Raw genomic sequence first — 16,991 nt, 5'->3', positions numbered from 1 at the left:
TGTTCTTCCCACCCCAATGCTTTTTTGGAGACGGCAGCCCTCCATCCTTCCGCTCCGTGAAGGTGGTATACCATTGGCACCCCGCTCCGTGAATGCCAATCCCGCCTTCCGCTCCGTGAAGGGGGAACACCCGCCACTGGCATCCCGCTCCGTGAACGCCTCCGTGGCTACTGCCGCTCCGTGCAGTATTCTGCCGCCTCCTCCCACCCCTGGCCTTGCGGGCCGCGGTTATTGCTTATGCCAGGCCTTCATTGGGCCACCCCCAGACCGGCCATTATCTCGGTCTCCGCCATGCTGGCCTTGCGGGCCGCGGTTATTGCTTATGCCAGGCCTTCATTGGGCCACCCCCAGACCGGCCATTATCTCGGTCTTTGCCATGCTTAGTTATATCCATGCCCCCGCTTTCCCCCTATGCAAAGTCCTTGGTGCTGTGCTCCTCCCCTTCCCCCTCCCCCAACACCAAAAACTTCCCCTCTATGCAGTGATACATCCCCTTATGCTCCGGTGAGGGCACCCGCCAAAGTAGGAAACAGTAAAACCTTATTTGTTTCCTACCCCCACTAATTAATTAAAGCTGCTGTGGCCGTTTGCAGAGCGAGGATAAAGATATCTACCCCAACGTCTGATAAGTGGACCCCATCTGGCCTATACATGCCTTGACATGATGGTGAAATATCATCATGCTTGATGACATATCCCCCTATAGCTCTCAACCACGTCCCCACTTCTTTATTCAATTTGCGCCTGCTTTTGCGATGGATTTATGCGACCTCGCGTCCCTCCATACCAATCGGGGGATAATGTGGGACCATACCAATACCACGGCTGGCCATATAGCCTTAATTGCAGTCAAGTCCTTCTTGATCGTGATTATTAAGTCAATGTTTTTGACTGCGACCAAATCGTTACCGCCCAATTGACAGATGATATCAGGCTGTGGTAGTTGCCTGGCGTATTGGAGGATGCAAGGCATTAGTTGGACCCCTCATCCCTCGTTTGCCGAGCCAGAATAAGCTGGCCTTGCTACGAGGTATGCCCATCTGCTCGCTGGAGGTCTTTCTCTTGGTTCTAATGTGCGCCCAATAAATGTACGAGTGCCCCATATCACTTTCGCGCTCCCCGCTGGCGAGTCTATGATGGACAAAATAAAACGGTTATGTGCAACAGGACGGTAAATATATGCTTTTTATGTTTCTCAGTGAGACTGTTCATTGGGGTGTCTGGTTATTGGGTCGTATGTATGTTTTGAATTTACCGGATTTCCACCGCCCTAGCGCCTTAATTTGATCTTCGCTTAAACCGCTGCTGGCGAAGGATGCTGCGCCTATTCGGAATGAATGTGTGTGATAAGCTCCCGCGTCTTCCCCTATCTTTTCCAAGCCTTTGCGTAGCATACTGATAAACTGGTAACGCGATAGCGCGTTGCCATCTTTGTGTTTTAGAAAGGGCCCTCCCCCCAGCGGGCGTACTTTGAGGTATTCTGTTGTAGCCCTTACGGGGCATATCACCCCCGTATGAGCAGGGTATAATGTAATCCAGCGACCTACTGCCCGTTGATCAGTTTTTGCTCGCCTGAGAAAGATCTGTACTGTCTCATTAAACAGCCTTATGTTTTCTATCAGGAGACCCCCATCCGATGCCCTGGTGGTCACCTTTGCCCTCGGGATAAGCTCGCTGTTTCTAAATGCACCAAAGAACATTAGTGAAAAAGCCACGGTCCATAGCTTTACCTCATAATTGTCCCAAACTAGGCTGGGGAGCTCCTTTACCAGTGCTTGTAGCAGCATTGGTGTGATAGGCTTTCTGGCGTCCCTTCTAACTGGTTCTTGTCTCCGCCAACCCTCTAATATCTTTTTTATGAGAAAGGAGTTGCTAATTGAGCCTATCCCCCATAGTTTGGAGACGAAAACAATAGCAGCTACATGTTGCCCTGCCTGTGCTCTTGATGCTCCCGAGTTCTTGAGGTAGAGCAAGAACTCTGTTACATTTCTCTCTGTCATTACATTTCTCTCTGTCATTGTCCCTTGAACTTGCGTGTTATTTGATTGGCAAAATTTTTGGAACAGGCTCCCGCCGCGTGCATATGCTCTCCCCGTACTCTGCCAGAGCCGATCTCAATATGGAGGCGATTCCGGGCACCCTAATTCCCAAATCCGCGGAGGGACGTGATAAGGGTGATGCTCTGCTTCCGGGGCCAGGAATCTGAAACGAGACCACTGACAACGAGACAATGCATCAGCGATGCCGTTAGCTTCCCCCGGAACGTACTTAGCCTTAAAGACCAGGTTAATGCGCAGGCAGAGCAGTACTAAATCCCGCAATAGCCTAATGACCCTAGGGGAGTGAGCGGTGAGAGAATTTTTCGCCTGTACAACCGCCATGTTGTCTGACCAAAAAACCACTCTTCTGTTGTGGAAACATGCTTTCCACATGTGTATTGTTGCAACAATGGGGAACAATTCGAGAAAAGTGATGTCTCTGAGTAAACCCATGGCTTCCCACTGTACTGGCCATCGTTCCGCGCACCATTTCCCAGCCAGATAGGCCCCGAATCCAGCGCTCCCCGCTGCGTCGGTGTAGAGCTGCAGCTCCCTATTGGTCATGATCGGGTCCCTCCAAACTGTCCGCCCATTATATTCCCCTAGGAATGTCTTCCATACTATGAGGTCCTCCCTGAGCTCCTTGGTGATTCTAATGAAATGATGGCTCCTGCGAATACCTGCTGTGGCTTGGGACAATCTTCTCATGAAGGGGCGACCCATGGGCATGATCTTGCAAGCGAAATTGAGGTGACCAATGAGTGACTGCATTTGTTTTAGCGTGATTGTTCGGTAGTAGATATGTTGGCCCGTAACGCTGCTATTTTTGCGGGCGGTAGGCGTGTGACCATTTGCAGAGTATCAATTTTGATACCGAGAAATGACAATTTTTGTGACGGTCCTTCTGATTTGTGCTTAGCTAGCGGAATGCCTAATTCGTCAGTTTTCCGGGTGAATGCTTCGAGGGCTTGCGCACAGGCCTGTGTGTCCCTATGGCCGGTAAACAGAAAATCATCCAAATAGTATATGATTTTCCCTTTCCCGATGTCCTGCTCTACAGCCCATTGCACAAATGTGCTAAACCTCTCAAAGTAGGCGCAAGATATAGAGCAGCCCATCGGGAGGCATTTATCGAAGTAATATTTACCTTGGAATTGAAACCCCAACAGATGGAAGCAGCTTGGATGTATTGGAAGCAAGCGGAAGGCTGATTCAATGTCGGCTTTTGCCAACCATGCCCCTTGCCCCCAATGCCTCACCATGTCTAATGCCTGGTCAAATGAGGCGTAGGCAACCGAGCATGCTTCGGGGTCCAAGTAATCATTCACTGACCCACCCTCTGGGAAGGATAAATGGTGAATCATTCGGAATTCCCCTGGCTCTTTTTTGTGAACCACCCCCAGAGGGGAAATCCTAAAATGAGGTAGAGGTTTGTCCTTGAATGGGCCTTCCAACCTACCCATGTCGCTTTCTTTTTTGATCTTTAGTGCAATGACCTCTTCATTATTCCTCGCAGATAAGAGATTCTTAGCCTCTGTGGCGGTTTCTGGCCCCATGAAAGGTATATGAAAACCTTGGGAAAACCCTTCGTATAGCCATCTGGCCTCCTTGGGCTGATAACCCTTTAAACAGACCTGCAAGCTATGTATCTTAATGGGGGTAGGTGCTCTAATGAATTTATTGTTGCTCTGTGTGGGGGATGGTTCCTCCCCTTGAGCATTTTGTTTGAGGGTGGCCTGCACCGCATCCCATGCAGGCGTGTCTGAATTTGCAGGCAGCAGCGAATCTGCAAAAACCAGAGTTGAACAGCCTACAGATGGGAGTCCCCCCACCCCTAAATCTAGTGGCTTGCCCCCACCTTTGCCCTTGACGAAAGGGCTGACCTTGCCGAAATGGAAATCTTCCCGTAAAAGTATGTTGGCGAGGAGTTAACCATGTACTCGGCTGGTATGCATTGCCAGCGAAGCCAGGGACAACCTCCTGCACCATACTCCAACCAAGCCGTACCGCCATACGTGCGATAAGCACCACAAATGACGTCCTGGTAAGCAATTAAGGAGCAACATTTTTCAGGAAATTTTTGACCTATGATGGATGACAGAATTCTGAATCCTGCTGACCAATTAGCTAGCGTTTTAGCGATGCAGGGTTTCTCCCTAGCTGAGAGTTTGCACGCTTCGTGGCATTTGGGATCGGAACCCTCCCCTTCTTTCCTGAGCAGCTCGAATATATCTACATATTCGCTGCGCCATATTTTCTCTTTTAACGCCTCTGACACATGCGCGGTTAGTGAGCCCACTGTACATGTGTATTGTGCAGCGTTATTGCCATTCGTGGCTGAGCTACCAGTGGTATTGTGCCCATTGGTCCCCAGCTGACCCACCGTTGTTCCAACCGCTGTAGCTGTGGTTGGTGTTCCAACAGCTGTAGCTGGGGCTGGGGTTGGTGTCACAAGTAAAATATCCCCCATGGGTCGTCCTGACTGCCCTGTTTCCTGTGTTGGGCTAGTGTTAGCATTACCCTGCCCATGCCAGTTATCGAAAATAGCTTTCATAGCAGCGAAATTGTCAGTAGGAGCGCTTTGTGGCCCCAGCCACACTTCGCTGCCATTCCTTGGTGGTGGGTAACTGGGCTGTGTTGGGGGTACCTGCACATTACCCTGGCCCCGGTTTAAATCAGGGTACTCACAGTTCTGTCCTTCTTGCGGTTGCCCGTGTTGTCCATGAGCTGTCTGTTGACATGCTGGTGGCTGGGTGTTGCCTGCTGAACTGTTGGAGCTGCCCGCTGCACCGTGCTGTGGACCGATGGGCACTGAGCCAGGGGATGGGCTAGTGGTATGCGTTAAGGCATCCAGCATTGCCTTCACCCTGTCCGTGCCATGGATAGCAGCCGCTGACCAGGTTTGGTCCATGAGCTGACGCAGCTGTCGTTCGGTAACATTGCCGAAGTTCTCTCGTGGCAGTGCTGCAGGGGTCGGTGCTGCAGGGGTCATGCCCCGTGGAGGGGGCTGCTCCGGCACATAGCAGCCCAAATGGCTGATGCTACGCGGTTGTCGTGTGCTTGCGGATTTCCTCTTCTTATTCCTCTGTGTCTTGGTCTTACGTTTTTCGACTTCTGGCGTTGCCGCAAAGTTTTCCTGCAATTTGCTTGGCTTCCGACGTGCTCGCTTGGCTAGAGCCTGAGCCTGGTCCGGCATAAGTGCGGACGGGGCAAAAGCCATAGCAAACTGAGTGGTAGCCATGCTGTGTAGACATATTAAATGGTTAGATCTCGCACAGTTTTGGGGGGGGGGCATATGAATAGGTAGCCAAATGTGGGTGTGCGCACACCTGCTAAGGGGGGGGTGGGGGAGGGGTGCAAGGAGCCGGGGGGGGGGGGGGGGGGGCTGGGGCTGGGCGCACGTTTGGGCCCGGCAAGTTTGGGGGGGCTGGACGGGAACAGGATGGGGGTGGGGGCAGCTGAGGAAGGTGGAGGGGGGGGCGAGGGGCGGCCGGACTCTGGGGGGAGGCGGGAGTGCCAGCGCATGGGGGGGGGGGGGGGGGCCGGGGGGGAAAAAGGAAAGAAAAAAAAAAAAAAAAAAAAAAAAAAAAAAAGAAAGAAAATCCTGAAAGTCCATGTGCTGACCTCCAAAATGGCCGCTGCCATGTGCTGACCTCCAAAATGGCCGCTGCCATGTGCTAAACTCCCAAAATGGCCGCTGCCATGTGCTAAACTCCCAAAATGGCCGCTGCCATGTGCTGACCTCTGCTGGCAAGCCCTTCCCATGAGAACCACAATACCATGCTAAGATGTAATCCAACCTTTCATTAATAATTTAATTTACTTTGAATAGAGCTGCATAGCGCAGCCTAAATCATATCTATCAAGCTGAGGGTCCTGTACCCCTTATAATTCAGTATAAACGTGCACATGGGACAGCTGTCCCTTTAAATGGTAACCGAATGCTAAATATCACCTTTAGGATTAATATAAAACCATCCTGTTAACCTGGCTGAGCACTCAAATGCCATACCGCTGTCCCACAGACATATCATCAGAATTCCCAACTACGGAATGCTGGCTACTTTTTAATTGTCAGATTACTTAGGTATAACAAAGCACATCCACAAGATGTTGAGGTAGCATGGTAGACATGAAGCCTGCCCACTTCCTAGCAATTTAGAGAGCGAGGGGTAAAGCAATACATAGAAAACATCGATTTTAAAGTAAAGTAAGCCTACAAGATCAGTGCTCTAACCACTGAGCTACCAAGCCTGCTACTGCCAGCCATGTGCTCTAACTGAAGGAGTCTGAAAGCTTCAACCTGACAAAGGACTTCATGTACCAGAATTCCCTGCTTCATGACGGGTTTACTTACAGTCTGCAATACAGCTGTAATTAGGACATTGAGAAACTCTCTGTCAGCACATTGCACATTTTCATTTTTTTTGGCTTCGCTGTTCTTATTCTCTGATAAGCTTTCACTGCTGTAACCTAGAATAGAACAATGGATGTATTATGTAAAGGGCTGTATTACTGCAGACTCGCGAATTCCTTTCCAGAACTGCAAGTCCCAGCAGCCTCTCCTGCAGAACATGGGAGAAGTTTCACGAAAGTTCCAGGGTGTCTAGGGAGGGGGTCAGTAGCCCCTTCAGCCGGAATATGCTTGCTCAGCAATGCTTAGAACGCATGTGTAAAAGATAAGAACTGTAAAGTGCATAAGAGTCTGCTCCTGAAGGGGAGGGGCATGCAGTTGTACTGAGCCTTTGTCTTAGCTGCATCTTGCTGGCAATAAAAGTCTATCTTTACGGATCAGTTGTCTGGACCTCCTTACTGACTAAAAAGAGACGGTTACATTTGGCGAGCCTCAGCCAGGAGGTACCGGGGACGCTATTTTAGCCCCCCAGTTGGTCCAGGGGATTTTGTGGCGGAGCGATCCCCCAGACTTGCCTGGTGAGTGGCCACCGCTGAGTTCAGTGATCAGGTATCTGAGGGGGTCATTCCACGGAGATCCTCTGAGACCTTTGGGCTGGTGATCTGGGAAGAAGGCTTTCGTGACGATCGGAAGAACCCTGCAGGCGAGTATTATGGGAATGATGGGAAAAGTGAAGAATAGCTAAAAGAGTAGCAAATAACCGGTCCATCCGTGAGGGGACCGAGGGGGCTTTGATCACACCCCAAGCGGTGGTTTGGTAGGAATTGCATTCCGAAAGCCACGCGCATAAAAAGAGGAAAAAGAAGTAACGCATACGATAGTGGGAATAGGTTTCTTGTTGTGTGAAAGTGACCCTTTTGTGTCTGACGGATACGGACCCCTTACCTATCCGTCTTCCCTTCCCTCCTTTGTCTGTGACTCTATCCTAATGGGAGGGGGCGGTTCTACTCCATTAAAAATCATGACGGAACACTATAGGGAAGTGTTCGATAGACATAAATGTACTAAACCCGGAATGATTCAACAATGTACCCATAGGTGGCCCAGTTTGTGTGTAAATTGGCCTCCGGTAGGAACTTTCGATTTCCAAACGGCCACAAGGGTCCAGAATATAGTTATACAAGAAGGGAATCCGGGTTGCCCTGAGGATATACCGTACATAACCGCTTGGATTGCAGTTATTGAAAATCCTCCGTCGTGGGCAAAGAAGCTAGTAGAGGGAGCCGCCCTCTAATGGTAACTCAAGTACGCAAAATGGGGAACCGGAAGTCCCCAGTGTCTGTCTGTCTGTAAGGTACCTGTAAAAAAAAAAAAAAAAAAAAAAAAAATTCTACTGTGGTAGATCGGTTAGACAAATTTCTTTTTGTGATCAAATGCATTATTTCTTTTGATCTACTCTGGTGATGCAGACTATTTTTACTTAAGGAAAACTTATTAAAAGTGATTGTGAATTATTTATCTGTATATGTGTGCTGAACAGCATAATTAAGGATTGTAATGTATGTAACTGCTATCTGTGAATTGCAAGCACATGTACCAGGGATTTTTAATTGTTTTAAACCCTAATAAGAAGAGATTTTGGTTTACAGATGCTGCACAAGACTACTATACAACAAATTAATGTACAGTGTTAAGTTAAAATACTGATTTGATTGCTGAAGAATGCATTTACTGGTGTTGAAGTTTAGAACTTGATGGCAGTTAAGGGTTAACGGCAGAGATAATTACAGGAGAGAGGAGGGGATCGAGCCAGAGAGAGAAGAGAAAGAAAAAAAAAAAAAAGGACATTGGGCTAGCCTGGGTAATGAAGACAAAGAGAGAGAAAAATTGTTTGTTTGTTTTAACAGAACATTATTGAAAGTTAGTTGATGGTGTGCGTATGTGAATAAAGATAGAATTGTGGCTGTTTCACAGAAGTTGAAGTTTTTGTAGCTCAGAGTTTCTGCTGATTAAATTTATTCTCCAAGGTCCTTGCTAAAACTGTCTGTAATCTGACAAAGGATTGCTACTTGCAAAGAAATACCAGAACCAAGGGTCCCTTACAAATCATTTAGTGCCTTATGATGCAGGCTATTTTTAAGACATTTTATAGCAGCAAATTAATTGTTACAGTACAAAGTGGAATGGTGGTGCGTCCCACTGCGTGTCAGTACGTAGTGCGTAGGCATTCAATATGGCTGTGCGTTTCAGTGCTGGCATTGCTAATCAGAAGTTTTAGTTTTCTCATATCTTCTATCCCAGTGTCCTCCCTATGCTTATCTTTCTATTCTCTAATACCATGTTAATTATTGTTCTTACTTGTCTCCTATATATTATCTGTTATTTAAAAGTTACATTGGAACGCATGATAAAGTATGAACTCTCTTTTGCTGACGCAGTTTATTTTGAAGCTGTCTCTGGGAAATTTAGAGAAATGATTAAGAATGGGTTCTTTGTTAAAGTTTTTCTTGTTGCTTCTTTGGCTAGCAGTAGTTAAATATGCAGAGCTACTCCCTGTTTTAAGGAACTGGCAAGATAAGACAGCCAAGCATGTGCAGCGCTGACTGTGGAATTACAGGATGCCGTTTGTAAAAAAAAAAAAAAAAAAACCGGAGAAAACAAAGACTTAATATTAAAAATTTTGATTCAGTGGCAGGCGCAAGATAAGGATTATTGGAAGTTGTGGGCAAGAGAAGGGGCCACTATGCAAGATTAGGAACAAGAGCAAATATGAGTCGGCCCAAATGATAAAGTAGTAGCCCCCCCCCCCCCACACATATATATATATATATATATTGCAATTATGTTCTTTGACCACTGGTGGGGGCTGGGCTCTGGCTATTACCATATGTTCTTAGTGTTTGCAATGTAATTGATACAAGGCTTCCAAGGGTTTGATCATCACTCCTGCACACCTAAAGCGCCCCCCCTGGATCCTTGCCTGCAGGTCCAGGTTGACTTTATTGAATTAACCCAATGCCAAACTTACAAGTATGAAGGAAGCAATGTTTTGCAGCTTCTCAGCCTCGTCAGAATTGATTTGCCTCCAGGCGCAGGTCACCTATTCAATTTCCAGATGGACTGGATCTTTTCATCGTATTTTGAGATGTATGGGAACAGGGATCAGGAAGAGAAGAAAAGGGCCCGTCCCTGCAACCAGGAACTTAATAATAGACCTGACATCCGAAAGAACCTGCAGAAGGCCGAAGGCTTTGAGGGCATGAGCCTCAGCCAGTTAAAAGCTATAGCAGACCAGGTATGTGGAAATAGAGAAGTGGAAGAGAAAAGAGAGAAGCAAGTAGACATATGAAGGAGAAAGTGACTGTTAGCCGCCGCTCTCGAGGACACTCGGACGGGAAGGAGCCAAGACAATGGCAGACCGCGAAGAGGAGGGGGAACAAGACCCCCTTTGGAAAAGAATCAGTGTGCGTACTGCAAAAATGAAGGCCATTGGAAGAGAGACTGTGAAGAATGGCAAAAGAAATACGGGAGCCCTGCAGTGAATACTAACGACAAAAATGGACCTGCACCGAGACAAAGGGGCCGAGGAGGAAGGAGATCGGACAACCCCCACTGGCAGATGGCGGGGGAGGCGACAAGGAGCATACAGCCTGAAGAGACCGGGAGGGAAGAATCCCCACTGACCCTCTGGTGGAGATCCACGAGGTAACAACAAAAATCAGGGGCCTGTTGGACTCAGAGGCCAACGATCTGTCATGACTGCACCAATCGGCCCCCCCGACGAAAGAGACTGTTTCTATAGTGGGTGCCTCAGGTCAGGTACTCACTGCCCCTCTGCAGAAAGAATGAACTATACAAGTAGGCGGGACCATGGTATCCCTTATCGGATGGAACCTGCTGTGTAAGCCTCAGACCACATTGAGAGTTCAACCAACAGGGGAAGTTAAAGCCTCCTTCGGGGACCATCCATTGATACTCATCTGTCCCCTCCAAGAAGAATGGAGACTACATCTTCCCATAGTCGAACGAACCATCGAACATCGATATGAAAACAACACCCCCCTCAACAAAAACGAAGACAACTGATGGATAGTGTACCCCAAGTATGGTCCGAACAGAACCCGGGAGGAATAGCTATCGACGCTACCCCCATATGGATAGAGATGAAACAGAATGCACAGGTGATTAATCAACCTCAATACCCCATTCCATATATGGCCAGGCAAGGAATCCAGATACATCTGCAAAGACTGTATGATTTGGGCATTCTTCGGCGAATCCGATCTGCTTGGAACACCCCTTTGTTGCCCGTAAAGAAGCCTGGATCTAATGACTATCGACCAGTACAAGACTTAAGAAAAGTGAATAGTCAAGTAGAAGATCTAGTAGCCCTAGTACCAAATCCATATTCAATCCTTGCCCAAGTCTCTCCTGCATCAAAGTGGTACAGTGTCATTGATCTCAAAGATGCCTTCTTCTCCGTCCCGGTGGCGGAGGAATGTCAAAAGATTTTTGCTTTCACATGGGAAAATGCAGATACTGGAGTAAAGCAGCAGTACACATGGACTAGGTTGCCTCAAGGGTATAGGCACTCACCTACGCTGTTCGGTGAGCAACTGGCAAAAGATTTAAAGATGTATCAAGTAAAGTATGGGCCAGTCATACAATACGTGGATGACCTTCTGTTGTTTCGAGAGACGTACCTCGAATGTGCGGTATCCACTCTTCAGCTGCTAAAGACGTTGTACTCAAAAGGGTATCGTGCAAGTAAAAAGAAAGCGCAAATCTGTGAATTGGAAGTAGAGTATTTAGGCTTCCAAATACGTGGAGGAACCCGATGTCTGGGGATTTCTCGCACCAGTTCTATAAGAGATCAACCTGTACCCACTTGCAAGAAAGAGCTCCGGGCGTTCCTTGGAGCTGCAGGATACTGTAGGCTGTGGATTGCTAACTATGCAGTTATTGCCCAACCCCTATACGACAAGCTGCGGGGTAAAGAAGCAGAATCTCAACCCTTCCAGTGGGAAGGAAACGAGCTGGCAAGCTTACGTCGACTAAAAGAAGCCTTAATTGAACCACCTGCTTTAGGATTGCCAGATGTGATGAAACCATTCCATCTATTCGTCGACGAGAAAAAAGGCATGGCCATCGGGGTATTGACTCAAAGTTTAGGATCATGGGAACGACCTGTTGCATATCTGTCAAAAGGAATGGACAATGTTGCAAAAGGATGGCCTGGTTGCCTTCGAAGCATTGCTGCTGCATGCTTACTGATACCCGAAGCTGTTAAGCTAACGTTTGGACAAATACAATTGAATCTAGAAGAGTCAGCTCGGCAGGGAACTGGGGCAGATGGTGATCCCGAAGAGGCAGTAAGGGAGTTCGCCCCACGTGTAGATCCAGCCTGGAATTACCAGACCTCAGTAGGGCGCGAGCGTATTGCTGCTTATCAAAAAGCATTTCTTGAAGCATTGAAGAAGGGAAAAAAGAAAGTCGTAAACATGGGGAAGATCCAGGATGTGATACAGAAAAAGGATGAGTCCCCCGGAGATTTTCTGGAGCGGTTGATGGACGCCTACCGACGATACAGTCCATTTGATCCAGAAGATTCCAAGAATCACCTCATCTTAGTGATGAACTTTGTCGGACAATCCTGTCCGGACATTCGCCGGAAATTACAGAAAGCAGAAGGATTCGAGGGAATGATTATCAGCCAACTAAAAGCAATGGCAGATAAGGTCTATGTACACCGAGAACCGGACGGAGAAAAGAAGGACAAAAAGGAAAGTGGTCGAAAGTTAAGAGAAAGTGTTAGTTTGCTAGCCACAGCTCTGGAAGAGACTAATTTTGGGAATTTGTCCAGGCACTATCAAGGATACCCTGGACATGGAGGAAGAGGCAGATCGCCCTTTAGAGGGCCATCTAGAGGAAGACCGAGTAGAGGAGGACCGTTTGGAGGCGGAAGAATGACGTTAGGAATTAATCAATGTACATTTTGTAGAAAAGAAGGACACTGAAAGTCTGAGTGTCCGGAGTTCCTGCAAACGAAGCAGGAAGGATGCACTCCGTCCAAACCAAAGGAAGCTGAATGGCAGATGACCGTGGGTGAAACATCCGGCGAAGAAAATGAAGCATGACTAGATAAGGAGAATCTTCCCCTTGATCCTTTGGTGGAAATCAAAGTGGGAACCACGACATTTACAGGATTGCTGGACACTGGAGCGCAGCGATCAGTTATGGCAACTGCTAGAACCACGCCCACTGCAAGGAACATCTCTATAGTCGGAGCCTCTGGAAAGCCACTGGCAGCTCCCAATCCAGTCACCCATAATTGTGAAGAAGTTATGGCTACAGTACATTCCAGTCGACCTGATTTACGCAACCAACCCTGGCAAGGAGCATGGACTTTATTCACTGATGGAAGCAGCCAGGTTATAAATGGAATCAGGGTCGCTGGGTATGCTGTAGTCTCCGAGGATGACATTGTTGAAGCCGAACCCTTACCCCCAGGGACATCAGCGCAAAAAGCTGAACTAATTGCGCTCACAAGAGCTCTGCAGTTGGCAGAAGGAAAAACTGTAAATATCTATACAGACTCTAAATATGCCTTATAGAGGGAAAACAATTGAACAATGCATCAGAAGTACGTGAATTACTAGACGCAGTTTGGCTACCTCGCAAGGTGGCTGTAATGCATTGAAAAGCACACACCAGGAAATCAAACCCTATTGTCAAGGAAATCAGAGAGCAGATGAAGCAGCAAAAAGGGGCAACTCGGGAACCCTTCCAAGCAGTATTAATTGCATCGAATCATCAGGCTTCAGGCAGTCCTGGAGCTCATCACCAACGACTGCTTTCGCTCTTAAACTCTGGGCAAAACAAAATACCAAAATTATGACTGCAGTGTACCAGAATAGATTGGTTTTAGATTACCTTCTGGCCCAGGAAGGAGGGTTTGTGGAACATTTAACCTCTCCAATTGTTGTTTACAGGTAGATGACCAAAACAAGGTTATCCAAGACATCACTGATCGCATGGTCAAGATGGCACACATCCCTGTCCAGCAATGGAATAGTGCTTGGGACTGGACCAATGGATTCCGTGGTTGGTTTTCCATGATCGGTGGATTTAAGAGCTTGTTTGTTATCCCAGCCAGTTTAATTCTGTTTTGTCTTTTAGGACCCTGAATTATTCCTTTCTTGCTTAAATCGCCTTCGTCGGATGATGGAGGACATTGCTGAACGCAATACAGCTCATGTCACTGTACATGTATTCCTCTGAGCCTATAGAACCTGTTTAACCATCCTCATGTTTTATCCTGGGCCATCTTCCCATACATGACAAGTTCGGGCTACAAAGGGGGGTGGAGCCATTAGGGCCCATCCGTCTCAAACCCGTGAAGAAACCATCGGACTGTTTGGGAAATTAGGGCCCCCTGAGAACTCAAATTGCTAATTTTTCTTGTTTCTGTTTCTTTCAGCTCCACAGTTGCGTTGTGATGGTGTGATACTTTTCATAGAGAATGATAAGTATCAAAGGGGGGAATGAAGGAGTCTGAAAGCTTCAACCTGACAAAGGACTTCATGTACCAGAATTCCCTGCTTCATGACGGGTTTACTTACAGTCTGCAATACAGCTGTAATTAGGACATTGAGAAACTCTCTGTCAGCACATTGCACATTTTCATTTTTTTTGGCTTCGCTGTTCTTATTCTCTGATAAGCTTTCACTGCTGTAACCTAGAATAGAACAATGGATGTATTATGTAAAGGGCTGTATTACTGCAGACTCGCGAATTCCTTTCCAGAACTGCAAGTCCCAGCAGCCTCTCCTGCAGAACATGGGAGAAGTTTCACGAAAGTTCCAGGGTGTCTAGGGAGGGGGTCAGTAGCCCCTTCAGCCGGAATATGCTTGCTCAGCAATGCTTAGAACGCATGTGTAAAAGATAAGAACTGTAAAGTGCATAAGAGTCTGCTCCTGAAGGGGAGGGGCATGCAGTTGTACTGAGCCTTTGTCTTAGCTGCATCTTGCTGGCAATAAAAGTCTATCTTTACGGATCAGTTGTCTGGACCTCCTTACTGACTAAAAAGAGACGGTTACATAACCACCTATGCATTCACCATGTGCAGACCCCTTCAATGGCGTTTCTAAGAGGCTACAAGTGAAAGATAACCAGCCCTGCACTCGCTGCCCTTTCAATAAATACAGCAACATGCGGAGCAAGCATTGTGCTGGAAGCCAGCCATGAATTCATAAAATATATATATATAATAACAGGTAAAGTGTGGCCGAGAGCCCATGGCATTTCACTAAATATATATTAGTTAAAATATATATAACCAGCCATGTGCTAAGGCATTTCCTTAAATAAAATAACATTCCAGGCAGAAACAGCCATGCATTCAAAGCCTTTTCATTAAATAAAGTACTGGTAATGCAGAGCCAGTTCAATGCAAAAGGGGGGGGGGGGGGGTGAGCATACCTTCCAGACCTTAGCAACACACAATTACCATTAATATTCTCAACATTTTGCCTATAAGCCACAAAATCTATGTACTTTACCCAATGATGTAATCAAAGAAATCGTTCCTGCTCCTTTAGCTGATCTGCTCCTCTTACAGCACAGCCGTGCTGGAGGCAAAGTGAAAGTAAAAGCAAAACTGTTGTAGCACAGCCGTGCTGAGGTCAGCCTGTTACAGCACAGCCGTGCTGAGATCAGCCTGTTGCTCTCGATTCCCGGCTGCAAATGTGCTCCCCTCACCCCGCCCTACCTCTAAGTACCTGAGCTCAGAGACGCCGCCTTCTTTGTCTCATTGGCTCATGCCCAGGTTTGAACTGGCCCCTAATCCTATTGTCCGCCCCTCTCCGCACCTAAGCTGTGCCCCCTCCCCCCTCCCTCTTACCTGCCGCACGTCTGCCCAGTTATACGGCCCATGCCTCAAGAGGCGGGCCTCCTAAGGTACCTCATACCCTTCCTTATCCATGGGTTCTGGGGTGGGAGGGGGTGTGTCAGTTTAAAAAAATACAGATTGCAGGACGGAGCTGGGCTTTTATTTGATGGGCCCGGGACAGGCACTGAATGAATCAGGAGGGAAGGGGGAGGGGGAGGCAGCACAGTCATTTTTTGCACAGGGCAGCAAAAAAGCTGGCACCAGCCCTGGCAGCAGGCTGGCTAAGGTTTACTGCCTTCCAGCTCTGCTGAATCTCAGGCCATCTGCTGCCCTGTAACAGAACCGTACAGAATGTGGGAGACTACAAACCCCAAAAGTGCCTAGGAGCAACCACTGGATGGCCCGCGCCATTTTTAAAGATGGTGCCGGCCGTCCAGTGCTCCTACCATGTGACAGGGGCCGGCCAATGGCACGGTTACCCTGTCACATGGTAAGGGCAAAGGGCCATCGGCGCCATTTTTATTAGTGGCAGCCGACGGCCTGAGAGAGGGAGATCGCTCCTGGGGCCCACTGGACCACCAGGTAATTTTAAAACGTTTTTTGGGGGGGGGGGGGTTCGGGAGGGTGGTGGAGGCTAAGGGAGCGGTTTTAAAGGGTTGGGGTGGGTTTTTTGTTTATCGGATCGGGCGCAGCAAATTAAAAACAAAACAAAACAATTGGGCCGGATGAAAAAAAATGCACGATTTGAATCGGAACCGGAACCGAACCGATTCCGGTTCTGATTCACATCTCTAATACTCACTGTCAATGCAACTCCAACATTGCTCTATGCTTCAACGGCAAGAGGAAACGTGGAAAAAAGGATTTGCATTCACAAAAAAGCAGGGGACCCAGGGGAGTAGCTTGCTTGTTTCAGCGGTTACTACCCCAAACCAAACAAGCCTGATACTTCACTTTCAATGCATATCCAGCATAGCTCTCTGCTTCAATGGCAGGGGGAATGAAGAAAAGAGGATTTATATTCAAACAACCAACAAGGACTGAATTGCACAGGCTGGGTAAACAAGCTGGGAGTAGCTTGCTTATTACCATGGTTACTACCCCTAACCAATTAGCTAGATACTTCACTTAGATGCAGCTCCAGCACTGCTATCTAAATCCATGGCAGGGGTGGAAGGGAAATAGAACCAAAAAGTTACTTAACAGGGACAAGAGTAACAGATAAGTATGGAAAAATAAGTGTGAAAGCTTACTGGGCAGACTGGATGGACCGTTTGGTCTTCTTCTGCCTTCATTTCTATGTTTCTATGTAATGCTGTTTCCTTCAGCCTGGACAGGCACTGAATTTTACATCTAGCATGCTAATGACTAATGAGGTCATTAGCTTTCTATTTAAATATTTTACATTTACAAACATGTTTAAATTTAGAGCTTATGCATATGCACTAAATAGCACTAATTTTGCCCACCTTGAGAGCTTTGTAAATATCGCGTTACAGTGCGTGTTAATTTTAGTCCAGTAAAAATCTGGCTTAGAATTTGTTGACGTAACCAGGTGGACTCCCACGGCTTTATTCGGTGCAGAGGAAGAAAGCTTAAGGGTAACTGAACATGCAATGTGCCTTTCCCGATACAAGATATAGTTTTCCTGGAAGAGAAGTGGCTGCTAACGAGGAAGACGGCAGCTTGTGCCCAGCCAGCTCTCCAG

At 47.5% G+C, this 16,991-nt stretch overlaps 1 protein-coding gene across 2 annotated transcripts; it reads right to left on the bottom strand.

The window, feature by feature from the left end:
• Window positions 1-460: 460 nt before the first annotated feature.
• Window positions 461-15,172, bottom strand: LOC115097151. Of its 2 annotated transcripts, XM_029612702.1 has the most exons (3): window positions 14,955-15,152; window positions 2,914-5,281; window positions 461-2,794 (listed from the first exon to the last, which is right to left on the bottom strand). In XM_029612702.1, the coding sequence occupies exons 2-3, from the start codon at window positions 3,593-3,595 to the stop codon at window positions 2,115-2,117; spliced, it is 1,362 nt and encodes a 453-aa protein (XP_029468562.1). In that variant the 5' UTR covers window positions 3,596-5,281; window positions 14,955-15,152; the 3' UTR covers window positions 461-2,114. The 2 variants fall into 2 exon arrangements, with proteins under 2 accessions (XP_029468562.1, XP_029468560.1); XM_029612700.1 differs by lacking the exon at window positions 461-2,794 and having other exon boundaries at window positions 2,916-5,281; window positions 14,955-15,172.
• Window positions 15,173-16,991: the final 1,819 nt, after the last annotated feature.

Source organism: Rhinatrema bivittatum, chromosome 8, assembly GCF_901001135.1.
Source record: "Rhinatrema bivittatum chromosome 8, aRhiBiv1.1, whole genome shotgun sequence".
NCBI classification, from domain to species: domain Eukaryota; kingdom Metazoa; phylum Chordata; class Amphibia; order Gymnophiona; family Rhinatrematidae; genus Rhinatrema; species Rhinatrema bivittatum.
This window is presented reverse-complemented; position numbering and strand designations above follow the sequence as displayed.